Source organism: Plutella xylostella, chromosome 15 (genome assembly GCF_932276165.1).
Source record: "Plutella xylostella chromosome 15, ilPluXylo3.1, whole genome shotgun sequence".
Lineage (NCBI taxonomy): Eukaryota > Metazoa > Arthropoda > Insecta > Lepidoptera > Plutellidae > Plutella > Plutella xylostella.
Window position 1 is genome coordinate 1,500,461 of NC_063995.1, and position 17,220 is coordinate 1,517,680.

At 37.8% G+C, this 17,220-nt stretch overlaps 1 protein-coding gene across 6 annotated transcripts in view; it reads right to left on the reverse strand.

Annotated features, from left to right (window-relative positions):
- The window catches only part of LOC105393719, a 46,980-nt gene extending 31,026 nt beyond the window's left edge, over window positions 1-15,954 (reverse strand). For 3 of the 6 annotated variants that reach the window (XM_048626082.1, XM_038108124.2, XM_048626083.1), the window contains exons 1-4: window positions 15,691-15,953; window positions 1,683-4,062; window positions 1,528-1,592; window positions 1,257-1,444 (exon numbers count right to left, since the gene is read on the reverse strand). In XM_048626082.1, the coding sequence (XP_048482039.1) occupies window positions 1,257-1,444; window positions 1,528-1,592; window positions 1,683-4,056 (2,627 nt within the window). In that variant the 5' untranslated portion in view covers window positions 4,057-4,062; window positions 15,691-15,953. Of the gene's footprint in view, window positions 1-1,256; window positions 1,445-1,527; window positions 1,593-1,682; window positions 4,063-15,690 lie in introns of all 6 variants that reach the window. The other 3 variants (XM_048626086.1, XM_048626085.1, XM_048626084.1) reach the window with 1 other exon arrangement.
- Window positions 15,955-17,220: the final 1,266 nt, after the last annotated feature.

A 17,220-nucleotide genomic window follows, 5' to 3' on the forward strand; every position in this document is an offset into this window, starting at 1 on the left:
ATTTGTTAGTTTATCATTTTACAATTTAACTTTCTAATATGGAAGAACTTGTAATACAAATAATCCCACTTATACACAAAATGAAATTATTTCGGATACTAGATACAGAATTGTTATTACCGTGAAATTTTTCGGTAACTGAAGTCCACTTCAGTAAAAATTAGGTCGAGATATGATTTACTTTCAGGTCGGAATAGTTCAGTCAAACATCACTCTCTCATTAAGAAGCTTATCTACCTTATAATCGTGTAGAAATTACCCAGAGCGAGCGGCCACCAGCGACTCCACAATTTTAAACTTAATTCCGCCCCATTAACGATAACGATTTTTTTCTAAATGATAACATTGATTAATGTGGAAATTAAATATTCAAATGATGTTGGCCGAATGGCTTCGGACACAAAGGACACTAGCCACTAATTTTGATCCTTACCGAGTGTGAAGCTCGAAAAGGCTGCCGGTGTAAGAAAAATCTTATTCTAAAAACCAAGATTCGCAACACCAAAGCCCTGCTAATTCACTCGGCACACACACTTCACACACAGCGTCTTGTAGATTTTTTTATTTATTTCTCGGTAATGCGTAATTTTCGGGTGGAGGCGGCGTAAGTGACCCGGTGACGTGAGCGTCGGGCCCGGACTGCCCGGGGGCGCGCGATCGATGCCGCCGCGCAGGCCCACACACCGCCACCCCTATATCTTATGTATGAGAGTGAAATATGCCGGAGGAAAAAGTGAAAAACGTGGCCCAGCGGCACTGCCCTCGCCGCACTGTTTACCCTGCTCCCTACTGCTCCCTGCTCGTAACAGTAACTGATGCTTGCACAGCGAGTCGATTTATGCCATCGTTAAGCTCCTGAACTGAAGAGGGGAGTGAATTATAGGTTTAGCTGGCATTTCAGGTTTCAGGGGTTGTGTGTCTTGACCTCCGAGGGTTTTAAGTAGGTAATTGGGGGAACTCGTGACTTCCTCCTACATGTATACGTAGTACGTGCACTAGTATAGTTAGAGAGTAGGGGAGGCGTGGTGGATGTCGTTCGCGATGATTGAAACTGTCCTCCGTGCCGCGGCATAATGGCTGACATTACGACATGACCGAGCACCGATTATGCATGGACAATATAGCTATTCATGGGCTACTTTGCCTAATTTATTCTCTTGATGAACAATTTATTTTAAGCGAGTCCTGGATCGTTTGCGTCCTTTAGCGTTACAATAAGGAAGTAAAGCATAATTTTAGTTTGTTTTGGCACGTACCTGCATTTCTTATCCCGATGCCACACTGATATGTGCAGTATCTGATGATCATAGACAGCAGTGGGAAGCGGCAGCTTTAGGTGTCTTTGAAACTCGGGCTCTCTCTTCCCATAGAGCACTGAGGTCCTCTGGAATATCGACCTTTGGGACGGCAGTGTTGGGTAGTCAGGAAGACCACTGATGACCACCTGCAAAAACATTCATTTCATTATTACTTAAACTGTACAATACATACGCTTTAGCGGGTAGTATGATTGATTAGAATATATACCTTTGCATACGCATTGATATCATCCGTACTTCCACAGGGCCTCTGAAGATCGCGACAACGGATAACTGAAAAAGAAAAAAAAGGTTTAGTCTTACTGGCCATTCGCAAACAAAAGCAATAAAGAAAAAGGGAGGTCCGATAGGTACATCACTCACCGTGTACGTCAATGACGTCATTCCTTGTAAAGATCTCCAGGTCTATGGTTCCCTTGAGCTGGAAGCGATCAGCACTTTGCTCTAAGCGGTTGCTGGCGACGCTACTTCTCTTCTCCTCGCTGCTGCTGATGCTACCTTCCTCTGGTGAGTACGTCAGACACCTCCTTGATGACTTGTGCTCTATGACGGGTGTGAAAGCATCTGCACTCATGAACTCATCATCTAGTTTACTGCTCTTGTTAGCGCGCTCCTCGCTAAGTTTCCCGCTAGGCCTTTTCAAGCTAGATATTGGAGTTATGGGACTGGGTATACCGTTCTCTAGAGTTAGCCCGAACATTTCTCTCGGCCTTTTGTGGTTTTCATCACAAGGGTGGTGCGATAGGACGCTGCTGTGAGATACGTTGGATTTAAATGAGGAACTCAGGCGCTTAGGTATGGAAGTTTCCTGTTCTTCGTTCTCTTCTATGTATGAAGTCATAGCATCTGTGACTGACACGTTTTGGAGTGCGGTGGCCGGACTAGGTAATCCTATTTCTAGTGTTAGTATTGATTTTGGTTCACTAGGTTTTAATTTACAACTTTCATTACTAGCGGTCGATTTTTTCCTTCGAATACACCTTTGCCTTTTTAGTCTGAGATGAGGATCAGAAATTATGGTGGAAAATAAATCAGGAGTTGACTCTGAGGTAAACTGCTCTAGGTTTCCTTTCTCTATAGATTTTGTGACGCTCATAGATTGTGATCTACTCAAATTAGTTTTGCGGTCTTTGGAGCGAAGTTTTGGCTTTGGAACAACAAATTCTGGTGTTTTTACTTCTCTTTCATTGTAACCATCCCCATCATCTAGAATCACGCAGCCTAATGGAAGTTTCTTCAAAATTCGTTCGTTGACTCGGTGAACTGGTTTGATTTTGGTAGCTTTAGGGCTGTTCGTGGGTGAAACAGAGTTATTCCTTGATAAGTTCACATATCTTGCTTCTTTAATAATATCACCTTTAGATTGTTCAACAGAATTGACAAATACTTCATTTGTTTCTAAAGGTTCTGAAATTGGACTTTCATCTGGCCTTGTCAATATCCTTCGCTTTGTTCTAAGAATTTTGGTACTTTTTATAATATCTTCGATCATTTTATCTAATGTGATATCTCCCATTTGAGTCGTAGACACAGTCGATCCAGTTTCATTATTTATTGACTCTTTGCTCAAAATGAATTTATTTTCCATTTCAGTCGAAGCTTCTTCATCTCTGAAAGGTATGTTGTATGGGTGCTCAATTTTTGGAAAGTATTCTGTCAGTTCTGGGTTGAACCTAGCTCGTTGTGATTTACTGTGAGTACTCATAGCACTGAATCTTAGATCAGCTAGTTTCACAGACAAAGGTGTCATTGAAACAGGGGAACAACCTTCTCTGACCAAACTATGTGCATCTTTCTTATCAACGCTTGGTGATTTAAAAGAGCTTTCAAATTCGTTGGATTTTTTCCTCGTTCTTTTTAGAGGTCTGATATTTGTTAATATGGTTTCATTTTTATTAAAATACAATGGATTTTCTAGAAAAATGTGGTGACCAAATATTGGCAAAGTGATTATTTCACCCGCATTCTTGGGAGGTGTTACTGGTTTTTCTATACAATTAAGTATTAAATCTTCATCGTATTCAATTTCTACAATTCCTTGGCTAGCCGTCGTGGTAGTACTGACACATTGAGCTTTGGTATGTTGCGCAAGGATTAATGAATTTCTTTGACTTATCAGCGAATGACTAATTTTATCTGACAAGTCGTTCAGAGATGGCTCTGAAGTGCTGTGAGTGAGTCTTGGAGTTGTATCTGGTGTGAACACTATTCTTCGTTCCGACTTCGTGGTACATCCGTTACGGACTAACGAGTGGTTGAGATTATTGTTGTTACTATTCATCTCCAGTTTCCTTTTTTTCGCTTCTCTGACGCGTCTGCTGTAAGTAGGAGGTGTGGGTGGCAGATCTGGCTTGTCATATTTACAATCATTAACAAAATATAACCTATTGTCTACATTCTTGCCTGGCGTTGATGTAGGCGTTATATTGCTAACATCTTTCAGGGCTATTCCATCTGCTTTCTTAACGAAGCCTTCTTTGAAGTAATTTGGAGTGCTCCTAATGCTGTTAATGTTTTCTTTGTCTACATATTTGATGTTATTCTTTCTAGCTGTAGATCCTATGGAGCGTCTCTGATATCTGCTAGGTTTTTTGCTCTTCTTCACGGATGGTGCGTCCAGTGACCTTCTGATCTGCCTATTGAAGTATGGACCATTAAGCTGGTCGCTGGGGTCTGTTTCTGTATGTTTAACCTGATCATCTTGGTTCTTTTTACTGTATACGGCCCACTTCAGCATTGTGATCTGGAAAGAAGAAAATACATAATTCAATTTTATTTTATTTAAGACTCATTCTCTGATATTTTAATGGTGGTACAAACAATGTCAAGCACAACAACTACCACTGACAACTGCGTATCATACCGTTAGTGCTATTTTGAGTTCGCGTTATGTATGCACACGTATCTATATGCAAATTCTATTTCACACTTGATCGACAAATGGAGACGTGAAATTCTCATATTACTTCGTGACAAAACATGACTGCTGACATCGTTATACGCTAGTCGTAACGGTCCCGATGGTACTGCTAGCATAAATAAGCTATTTGGATTAAAATAGTACGGGTATTAGGTATACTTCAAAAAATTGTGTTATCATGATTTTACTTCCCACCATAGTTTTTAGCATGAGGGATCGAGGCTGAGGTCCAAGCATGATGGCGTCTCTCCTTGAACGGTTATACATATTATATCCAGCAATGTATTAGGTGTTATAATGAAGACGGCGATGACATAGATAAACTTTTGTCTTTTTACCATTTACTTACCTAAAATTTAATATTATCTGATAGGTACTCTACATATATTTAATACTTATAATTATGCTGTTATTATCATGTCTGTTGTTTCCATGCCATTTTTTTGGCAGCCTATGGTTTTGCATATTGCCGGTACCACATTTTGCGGTTATGATCATCAATTGGCTCTGGTTTGGTTTGTTCCAAATTCAAAGTAGGTTATAATAGCCGTTACGTTTATATCGTGCGTTCATCATAGAATATGCATAACTAGGCTAGTCGGTTTGAATATGAGAGTTAGGCCTATAATTATGTATGTAGGTACGGCAGAGGACCGAGGACACTTAATTGAATGTATTTTAGATTTAGACCTGAGAATCTAAATTATTTAGAAATGCTATTTATTGTATAGTTAGGCAAGTATACATAGCTCCAGCTAGCACGGTACACGCACCGAATTGTCTTTGAATAATTCATAAATCGACCACCTGCCTTAACCGACAAACGCACAACATTTGGTAACGCTGCCATAGCTACTGCTACTGTTCACTAAAAAGTACATATTTATGAGTATAAATCCAAAAATAGACATAATGCTAACCTATTGCTTGCTTGGTGTCAATAAAATATGAATACCTAGGTAGATCCTCAAGACAATTTCAGTAGGAACTATATGATGGAATTTTATGACCTTTTTCTCATGTTAGTATTATGTATAGACTGCGTATGACTTATGTGTGGACTCTCTTTTCGCCAGAATAAGGACAATAAATGTGTAAACGGACGATCAATAAAACAAAAGCACGCAAAAAGGATACGCTCTCAGACGCCGGCATCTTACTGGCCGGCTATGCAGCAGAAAAGAAGAAAAAACTGCAATACCGGGTCACCTTGAATAGGGATTGAACGAAATAATATCTAAACTCGATTTATAACAGCCAGTATTAATAAATTTAAAATTAAATACTGTTCTTTCTACGCAACGTCATCAAAACGTAAATTTCCTAATTCCATTATTCCCCAATCAGCCTCTAATAGGAAACTAATGAATCATAAAAGACCTTTATTGGCGCACAAACAATAACATAGCCTATTCATATTGAGATATGAAATTGTTCTTAAATTTCCGACTCAGCAGCGGTCTTTGTCACTCGGCAAAACGGTTCGCAGCGGAGCTCGCAGTAATTCATATTTCTCGTACCAAATTGACTGTATAATTAGAAACTCGGGTAGTATTCAGACTATTCAGAGAGCCGGGCTCAGCCGCATGCTGTGCTCTGAAACCAGTGTCGAGCAACACAAAACCAGACCCTGGCGAATTCGCGAACTAATTCTATACCGCAAAAACAGGGCGGGCTTCCATTCTTCTCGCCCTCCGTCTTTCAACTTCACTAAATTACTATTGAATTTAAGATTTCTTCTGGAGCATTTTTTAATAGTAAATGCACGTCTGGAGTCGGGACGTGGGGTCAGGAACAAATAAGTTTCGTATCTCAACGGCGGCGGCTGAATGGAGCGGAACACGTTTCCAAACGTATATTCCAACTTCAAATTTGATTTTTGATGTTCTAAATTGTGATACATCGAAGCGCACTGTGAGATCTTAGCTCGCGATCGCGGCCTGCACAATACCGGTCATTCAATACACACAAACAGAAAAGATATCATGCCAAAACATTCGGATTAAGGACCAGCTGATTCTTTAACTTAACAAACAAAAGAATACGTAAACTCTAACCCCCTTATTACCCCCACTATGTGAGGCTACGCACACAGCTGCACGCACGCCCCCTCTCGGCGCTAAATGCCTCCAATTATATCAATAAATAATTACACTTTGCCTGCGCGTACGCATGTCAGCGGTGACGTGTAGCGCCGTGGCTCTTGTTTTAATTGTGTTGAAAATAAACAACGTCAATATGTAATGATGATAACGATGAACCACGCGCGTGCGCACAGCAGATGATGGACAGAGCTGGTGGTTGTGATGATAACACCTGACTCACTCATCTTATAGTAATTATCTTGGAAGGATTAGTCTGTAAAAAAGTTACCTAATTGTAGAGGCTGAGAAATGGGTAGAAAAGGCAGGAATTCGCACCTTTAATTATGAATTAAAGTACTCACAGTACTTTTTAAAAGTGACTTATCAGATGAAATAGTTTAAGCGACACCGATTTATTGTCAGGAATACGTATTGAAGGAATTTGTCAGCACTAAAAAGTAAAAGTGTATTTCATACTCTTCAAAACTTTCACATGAAACTTATCTACCCTTATTAACCCCTTTAGGGGACAAAGTTGAAGTACGGATTCAAAAACTTCAATCATTTTATAAATGTTCATTTTTATCAACCTGGTGCCTCCACTTTGGGTGTGGAAAACTATGGACCGCATCCAGTCGGTGTAATGCTATAACATTGAATCCTTAATATCTACATTATAGTTATTCAGTTATAGCAAGCCTTTACACTGTACAGCTGACCTACGGGCGTGTGTTTGCACTGGCCATGTGATGGGCCTCTGAAAGGTGCGTGCAAGGTGACGCGAGCGCCCCCGCTCGGTTTGATAACGAAACATATGTTTTCGATAACAGCGCCCTGTGATTCGCCGGTTAAGATAGTTTTTTAGACTGTCGGTCAGTGTTTGTCCCACGGATTATCCAGACATTGTTAAACAGGCTTTATATTTATAATTTCAAAGGATTTGATAGATTATCAAAAAACGTAATATCCTATAATTTTCTATAAGTGGAAACAGTCAAAATATGTCGCGGGTCAGTAACCTCCGACCACCTTGTATCTATGCCCTCGGCACAATATGCCACAGTGTCTTATCTATTCTAATTAATCTATGAAACCTACCACTGCTCTACCATATGGGGTCTAGCACCATGTAACTATTTAGTGCGGTATTAAAAACCACCACAGTTTACATTGCCGTATTTTTATGATCAAATTTGATGATAGGAACAGCTAAAGCCCGAAAGCAGCGATGTAAATGAAATTCAAGCTAGTGCGCTCGTGTTTTTGCTAGATACTAATTTTATTATTACGTGTATTTTGATAGTTCTAATTAGTGTAGGATCGTCGCTAAACTACCCTTGAAATGAGTGCGGTATTTTATAAGAATGTGGGAATTTTGTTAATTAGTTTTGGTGTTGCCTTCGGTTTGCCAGTTATCTTTAAGTTTTTATGGAAGGGCTAGCTTAATATCGAAGGTGTTTGTCAAAAGCATTTGCGAAAGGGATAGAGTTACAATACATATCGGAAAGCAAAATGTCTTCTTCAACAAAAGTATACTTATACCCTATAGGGACCCCTCACCTTTGCCTTAAATTGAAAATCATTGTTACGGCCAACAATAGGAACATCTACCTTTAGGTATACGATTTAAAATGGAGTAGGTAACAATAATTATAAATTGTTACACAATCTGGCTGAGACAGCTTCGCCGGCATTGTTGCATCTGATCGAGAAACCATTGTGAGGATTTAAGGAAGTGTGCGAAATTTTACCGAAAGGAGGTTGACAATGCAGATGCGCCCTTCGTCTTATTTTTTTTCCAAAGGTCATAGAGCGCTCTAGTTTTTTTTACGGCAAAGACCTTCATGTATATGCATGTATAGTGCCGTATGATTTATTTTTGACAACAATGTGTTTGGGAAGCGGCTTGTGGGAAATTTACGATGCAATTTAAAAGGGGCCGGCGGCATTGAAGAGAAAATAAATAATACGGCTGATTGAAGAATGTATTGAGATTGTAATGTATCGGTGTCTTGGCTGTTTGAGAGCTTCCGTTGCCTGATGATGATCTGATTGTATCGAATTGAAAGTTGTTAACGTTTCATTCAATATGCCAGATGTGGAATATGTCTTTGTCTTTGTCGTCGTGAGTCCCTAAAATGACTTTGAACTCAGGTCTGTCGCAGTATGGACAAAATTGGTAGATGAGAGTGCTGTGTGCCCTTATGTACCTCGTTTGAGCTAAGATAATTCGTGTGACGTTAGGTAGACGTTGTGAGTTTTACGGAGAAAGTTAAGTAAGTTATACATAAATGTTACATAAATATCTTACAATTATTATTACAAATGATTTGTTTTACCAAAAATATAATTATCCCACATACATTAAGTACCTAAATAATAAACCCAGATTGTATTTGATTTTCATAACCACTGCTTACTCCTTTGCCCGCTTACCACTTATCTGAATCGTAAACTCGAATGACCGAGGAAAATAATAAAGTCAAACTTCATGATAGAGCCGTTAAATTTTTATAACCAATTTCTGTACTCATAAAGTCCCCGCAAGTAGGAAGGTGATGTAGAAAAAACTTGCTTTCTTGCTAGAACCCCTTCACAATAGAACGATAGTATATTGTTATCGGAACGTACCTCTACGAAGTATAACACTCGTTCTTCAATTATTTATTACTTGCAAAAAAAGTAGTTCGAACTCAGAATTTACTTCTATTGTTGCCGCCAACCGTTCGATGAAGTTAAAAAAACAAGAACACGTTTTTAAAAAAGGAACGCTGTCATGTGATTTTTAAATGTCATTCATTTACTTTGACTGGCTGGTTTAGTTACTTTTTTTACCGATTAGGTATGGCCTGTGTGAAGTTTATTTTGCAATGAATAGGTTTAAAAATAACAATGAATGTTTACTAAGGTTAAGTTATGATGGGATTGACATGGTCGCATATGTGTACCAAAATCCCTAAAAATTAATAAAGATTTAAAAAAAAAAAAAAAAAAAAACAATGCTGACCTTTTACAGCCGTTACTACACTCGCGAGCAACCAAATCGACTCAAGCCTTCACGGCGCACATATACATTGATTTTCCTAAAACGATAAATGGTAAATATAAAAGTGATATGTCATTCGAAAGCTGAAGAATTAGGCTTTCAATTAAGATCAATACCATAAAAAAAAACTAAGCGCAGATTTAATGACGCATTTTAATTGCCCGTCAGTGTTAATTACCTCATTAGGAATCCACGCCTTGCGCTACCTGATCCCGCTATAAAACCTTTCCACATCCGGTGTACCTTATCAGTCGCTTGTTGCAAGTTGACCGGTACACATCTCGTTGCATTGTATTCCTTGTTTTCGCAAACCCATGGATACCACACCAGAAGAAGCTGCTCAAGTTGTTGCCTTGCTGCAACAAGGGTTAAGTCAGCGAGCAGTCGCTGCCCAGCTCCACTTGAGCCAGTCTGCTGTATCCCGAGTATACAGACGGTTCCAAGAGACTGGTGCCTTCAATCGAAGACCAAGAACGGGCCGCCACCGCTGCACTTCAGAGAGAGACGACCGCTTCATTGTCTCAACCTCGCTGCGCAATCGACACCTTACGGGCGTTGATGTGCAGCAAGAACTGAGACGTGTACGACAAGTGGCTGTCAGCGAGTGGACAGTGAGAAGACGCTTGAAGGAAGCCAACTTGACACCAAAAAGACCTGCATCAGGCCCCAAATTGACTGCAGGCCACCGACAAGCGCGTCTTCAGTTTGCTCGAGAGCATCTCGATTGGAGCATTGCGCAATGGCGGTCGGTCCTGTTTACTGATGAGTGCAGAGTGTGTCTGCATGGCAGTGACAGGAGAGGCCGGGTCTACCGGCGTCCGGGGGAACGATTTGCCCAATGTTGTTTCGCTGAAACAGTAGCATATGGCGGCGGTTCCTGCATGATGTGGGCTGGTATTTCTCTAGAGGGAAAAACCGCACTTGTTTTCGTGCCTGGAGGCGGCCGAGGAGGCGGGTTAACAGCTGATCGGTACATCACCGACATTCTACTCGGTCATGTTGTGCCCTATGCAGAATTTGTCGGTGAAGACTTCGTGCTAATGCACGACAATGCCCGCTGCCACACGGCACGAGTCAGTCGGCAGTTTCTGAGAGAGAAGGAATTGCGCACGATGGACTGGCCTGCGCTCAGTCCTGACCTGAATCCCATCGAACACTTATGGGACGAGCTCAAAAGAAGAGTTCGGGCCAGGAATCCAGTCCCTGCAAGCGTGGACGAGCTGAAGACAGCTTTATTAGAGGAGTGGGACGGCATTCCTCAGGAAACTGTCAAAAAGTTGATAAGGTCTATGAGAAACAGGCTGCAGGCTGTAATTAGGGCAAGAGGGGGCAATACAAAGTATTGATTTAAATAAATAAATTTTTATCTTAACATTTTTTGTTTAATTTGTATAATACGATACCCATACCCTTTTTTCCTAAATTCCCGTTTTTCCTACAATTGCGTTCAGACATCATTTATTTCAAAAATGATGAATGGATTTCAATAATAATGATATCAAATTAAAGCTGACATCTTAAGCTTTTAAATGACATATCATTTTTATTATTTCTATTCATAATTTTACTTGTATTAATGTATGTTTGCGCCGTCAAGGCTTGAGTCGATTTGGTTGCTCGCGAGTGTAGTTACAAAATATAACTAAAAGAAAATTAACAAAATAAGAGGAAACAATAAATATCAGAAAAAGTTTACTCTAAATTATATTAAATTCGAAATACCTACATAGTATTGTAGAAAAATAAATATGCAACAGTAAATATGAAATAAAGTTAAAAATGTTATACATAATATTATTTAAGTTGTCTTACAAAACCACAACAATAAACCTAATCTTTTAATTAACCTCCTTACAACAATTAAAACCAACCCAACCACAGAACGCCCTCAAGCTAATTAACGTCCCAAACGAAAACGCAGTAACAAACCAAAAGAATCATGTCATGTGTGTCAAAATAAGATCGCGGTAACTGATTCATTGGTTCCTGGGAACCTGGGCCCCTAATCCTGGGCGCCTGAAGGTCGGCAGGTCAAGCAGACAGTTGCACACCCCCCGACACACCTGGACTGCTTACCGCGTTTTGTGTCCGGGCAAACGACTATCGAATTATGATATTTTATGCTTCAAGATTGTCAGTAGGTGCTGTTGGTTTATCGGTATCTGTATGCAAGTATTGATTTAAGGACCTTTAAGGAGCTTTTTGGGGAAAAATTATAGGAAAACTAGGTTTAACGGATGTTTTAAAAGAACTTTTTAACAGCGCTAAAAATTCTGTTATAGGTACGGTGCGTTTTTTTAAATAAAGTTTGTAAAAAATATTTGAAAATTCGTTAAGATAGCGATCTATATTCTGTCTGATTTTGCCGTGTAAAGGATTAAAGCAAAAAAGTATGTAAATTCAAGTTCAGTTCATGCATTATTGAAATTAAGCCGCTTAGACCATCGATTTCGGGAATATTCTCATAAACTATTATATTTCATGGGGTGACTTATGGAATCTATACTTACCTATTAATGAATTGCTTTATTTAAACAAGGACATTATTGAAACATTCTTTGTATTATTTATAAATAAAATTAATAAATAAGTAAGTGATGGAAAAAAACATAACCCAGTATGTACGGAATTTTTATCTCTTAGTAGGTAGTATATTATTATTTAGGTATAGTTATTTGCAATGATAATAAATTCTTGCAACAGATTTGAATTTACGAATAAAAAGTACAATAATATATTATTAGATATTAGCAGCTATTCAAATAATCTTCCTCAAACCGTCTTAGAAGAGACAAAACGGGGCATAAGTACTCGTACGTCACCCCTTTTAACCCTTAACTTTTTTCTAATTAAGTGCATGCAGTAACTCATTTGTTGTAAACAAACAAATTTGAATAACAAAGGCACTTTTATGGTTTGGTTAACTGCTGCAGAAGAGACAAAAAGGATCTTTGATTTGAATCATCAACCCTTAAGATTAAAAAAAAAAAACAACACACACACACAATTGTCTATGCCCAGAAACGCGGCAGAATATGAATTGCAGATGTTCTTTTTCCGATATTTTTAAAAGTAGTTTTTTTTTTGTTTTTTTTGCACTTGAATAATTACGAACACACCTGATTAAGTTTTTTACTGACTTTGAAAAAAGGAGGAGGTTTCCGATTCATCTGTATGTTTTTTGTACCTTAAAATATTAGCACTGACAAGGAATAAGTTTACTTACGGATTCATATGGGAACCATTTTTTTCTTTTCAGTAACGGACAGCATAGCGTGATAACAACTGCTTCGTGAACTTATCCAATTTATTTTCCATAAAAAAAATCGGCTTCCATCTCTACCAGACTGTGAAAGGTTCCCACACTAAAGCAAAACCTATACCTTATTAAAGAGGTTTTTAAAAATATTTCAAAATGTGCAAAAAAAGTTTAGCGCTTCGATGCGTCTGCGCAAGGGTGCCTCGACCGAAGTCATGTCCTTAAATAGCTCTCTTTCTACCAAGTGGGGTTTACATAAGTCTATCTCTTTCACCCCTTAATTAAGGGCGTAGCTGACCCTTGAAGAAGTGATATTTAAAGTGCTGTAGAAGAGGTTGTTATGATCGCTTTGTTTTATTTGCGATAAATGAAAGGCTTAAGGGAACCCTTTGGCGATTTTTTTTGTTATAGCTCGGCTTTTTGAGAGCCCTTGATATGTATACGGGGTTTATGGTTTTTATTGTCAATGGTAGAGTTAGGTTAGCAATCTTTTTATTTGTGAAAGAAGCGCTAGAGCTTGTACCCTACACATCGAAAAAGAGAGATGTTGTACGTTTGACTTGTGTGTGTCTATCTATTTGTACAGGTAGTACAATTTATGGATGAATGTGTTTTTAATATTATAAAAAGTGTCAACGTGACTCAAGACACGGGCTGAACTTAATTTGTGGACATATCCATTTCCTGCAATATTAAAACACCTTCTGAAGAGAGAAACTAGCTATAAAAAATACTTTATCAATATTGTGTCTATATACCTAGGTAATATATATATTTATATGTAATATGCTGACCCTACTATGGTAGGACTGCATTAGTTTCAATAAAAAGTGAACTAGTGAACCGTGAACACATTAGAAAGTCAATGAAATACTAAATATAGTCTTACCAACACAATATGTTAGCTACGGGGGAAACGCGAACTAAACGGTCACCTTGCGTACTTTTTTAATTCTTTCAGGTATGTGATAATTATCATGTTGCACGTTAGAGAACCCAAAAAAGTATATTCATTTAAGTATTACTTACAAAGTAGGCAAATATGCACCCATACAAATGATTTAACTGTTTATGACACATAATTATAATATATTAGATTCTAGTATATTCTATTCTTTGGCAAGTCCTGTGTTTTATACATTGCTTTCTTTTCTATATAGTTACAAGGTATCTAAATCTAAACCTATCAACCACTATAGTCGTCAAAATATAATAGGTCCGTTTGGACAGCTACACAAATTTGCCATTTACTCTTGCTTTACTTGATGAAATACATAAAAATTCACATAATCTGGCTTAATATTTAACGGTCGAACGAAAAAAGAACTTTAAAAGCACCAAAAGTTCCTTATTGTTTAGATTTTTCATGATTTTCATTTGACACCAGCTGTCATCCCATACATTTTGTAGCTGTCCAAACGGGCCTATTATATTTCGAAAACTATATTACCGCATATTTCATACTGCTATTTGAAAAAAAATGGTCAGACTATAGTTATAAAGTACACCATATAGGTAGCTTTACATTTTAAGTAGTTAATTTTATTCCCGTTACACTACATTTATTACTTCGCGGTCATAAAAATACTAACTGAGGTCTCATTAATAATGTATTTTGATAGAGTTTAAGGATATTGTCCTGTGTTTGTATAACGTAACTACAGTTACGTAAATCCTAACTAATATTATAAATGCGAAAGTAACTGTGTCTGTCTGTCTGTCTGTTACTCTTTCACGCCAAAACCTCTGAACGGATTTGAATGATATTTGGCATACATATAGTATAGACCCTGGGAAAGAACATAGGCTACTTTTTATCCCGGAATTCCCACGGGAAAACTTTTTAAGGCGAAGCGAAGCTCGCGGGAACAGCTAGTAATAAAATAAATAAGTAAGAAATAAATATAGTTGCTGTAAAACAGATATCAATAGGTACTTTTAAAACGATTTATTTGATTGAACTATAGATCTCCTGATTTTATCCGTGTTACAGAACCATGTCCTATTTGGAAGATGATCATTTTTGATACATGCTGGAATTCGAACCCAAGACTTCTTAAGCGAGAATCGACGGTTATTCTCGCTTCAGTTGTATTATAATTATGAAGCGTGTCCTCAAGACCCAGACACTCTGTCCTCGGATCTCCTCATCCATCCACCAAGGCACGTCAGTCCAACAGAATCCAGGGTCTCTCACTATTTGTACCTTGTCAAACTAGGTCAAGGACCCAAGGTACAAAAGTGTATAGCTACTTTTGAGTACTTTTGACGATGACTGTGGATCATTGTAATATGACTTATACTCGATGTGTCTATGTAAACTGGACACCTATGAATCTGTCTGTACTTCAACTAGAAACTACATACCTCCATCTAATACATATGTAATACTAGATTCTACATATGTATATGTATAGATCTAGTATAGAATACAAACATATTATCAGAAAATTAAAATCCAAGACTCCAAAACAATAAAAAAACCCGGCTGGTATTCGAACCCGGGAGCTTTACGGCAAGCTAATGCATTAACTACTACGCCATCCGGTTGTCTTACTAAACATTCTTCTAACCCCCATCTATTGTGGTAGTGCTGTGACAAATGTTATACATATTTTATTTAAATTCCGTTTCATTTAGATTATTATGGAAATACCAATGACGAAATTAAGATACTTACGGCGTAAAAATAATGTCCCAACTTACTCTACATTAAAGCTTTCTAAGCTAATCTAGTAGAATATTTATTTATGTTTAAATTACCACTTCTGAAAACGTACCTTCAATTAAAATATTTTTCTTGTTAAGATTGTGCTACGAATATTTCGTAGGCTTTTCGTAGCCAAAATAATGTCAAGAACAAAAGAGATCAACGCGGAAACGCTACAAGTTTTTTTGTAAGTTCTGAAACTTTGACGTGACATCTTACGAATATTTTAGTTGGATTACATAAAACAAAATGAGTGTAATAAGCATTAAATCAGATATTATTACAAAATATGTCGTACAAACCTTACAAATACATCATAAGATAAGATTTCAAAGACAAAAGTTCAACTTACCAATTCCTTTTAATCCCTTCTCAAGGTATGTAATCCCTTATTGCACAGTGTTCCAAACTTTAAAATCCAAGGACACATTGGGACACCACACACTCGTGTTCTTATTTCAAAACACTGAACGAAAATCCAAGTCACAACTTAAAAATAAAAACTAAATTTCTCTACAGACACAGAACAAAATTAAAAGTAATAATTTTCAAAAATAGAACTATAATTCCGTAATCGAACAGCACGTGCTTTCCCGCGTAAAGCTCGCGTTCGAATAATATCAAGTTTCGAATATACCTGGGGACTTCGCGGTGTCTATGGAGATCTCCCCTCTCGTTTTAACAATAGCGAAGTGTATAGGTGTGAGAGAGTTGGTAGACTGCATTATCAAAGCGGAACGGTGGAACGGTCATCAAAAGATGTTGCACGTTGCGTTTCTAGGGATGCGTGGGCACCGCCGGACATTTCAAGATAGTCTCATGGTCTATGTATGTTTATGCAACTTTACTCTTATGAGTCTATACTCATGAATCTAAAGATCTAAATGTGTCAATTGAAAGTACTTTGTATATGGTGCATAAAGTTACTACATCTGATGTTTTTCATTCATTTACGTAGTAATAAGTAGTAATTCAACAGTGTCTTTTTAAATCTTTATTTAAAGTAATTCTTGTAAATATTTTAAAAAAATCATAACTTTAGCAGCGTAAGAAATCATATTACTTAATCACTTGAATAACTCTAAAGTTACCATCAGATAGAGTCTGACACTTCAACAACTTACATCAAAACTTTATACTTCTTCGAAGGAACCACCGACTTTTAATTCCCGAACGCACGTGCTAGTTTTTTTTTTTACCGGTGTAGATGTGTTTCCCGCGTTATCTGCCGCTGCACGTGGATCTCAAGATAACAGCTGATAGAGTGCAACCTTCATTCAGAATATTGTAAACCTCCTTCGTCTCCAAACTTTTTGCAGCTTTGCAAATAGTTTCAAGATTTGTAGTCGGCCTTTTTGGTCTGTTTTTTTTTCGTTTACAAGAGCAAATAGTTGGATAACGGTCAGACAGATTACTGTGACTCGTATTTGTATAGCCGAAGCTAACCGATACCCATACGTGGTCTAGACTTCAACTTTTTTAATTGCTTTATTGTAATATAATTTTATACAATTTAGGTACCTACATTTTGTTTTTTGGAATTTTAGTAAATATAATACCAGGGTCAGAAATCAAATTCTTACTTAAAATCCGAGTTCAAAACTGAAACCGCTTTTCAAACCACAGCTTCCATTAAAACTGTAATAAACTTATCTAATAAAAAAATTAGCTGTGACACCAATATTCTTTTTTATTCACTAAGTATTTCTTACTTTCTTGAGTGCTTCTCAAGTGGCAGGTTTCACTGACTGTCAGTGACAATGACAATGATGAAAAATGTGCAGAATCATCAACACTCCGTTACTAAGTAAACGCTATGTGTGTCGGGTGGTGTAGCGGTGTTCTTCGCAACTTGGTCAGTGGGTTCGAATCCAGTTCGAGA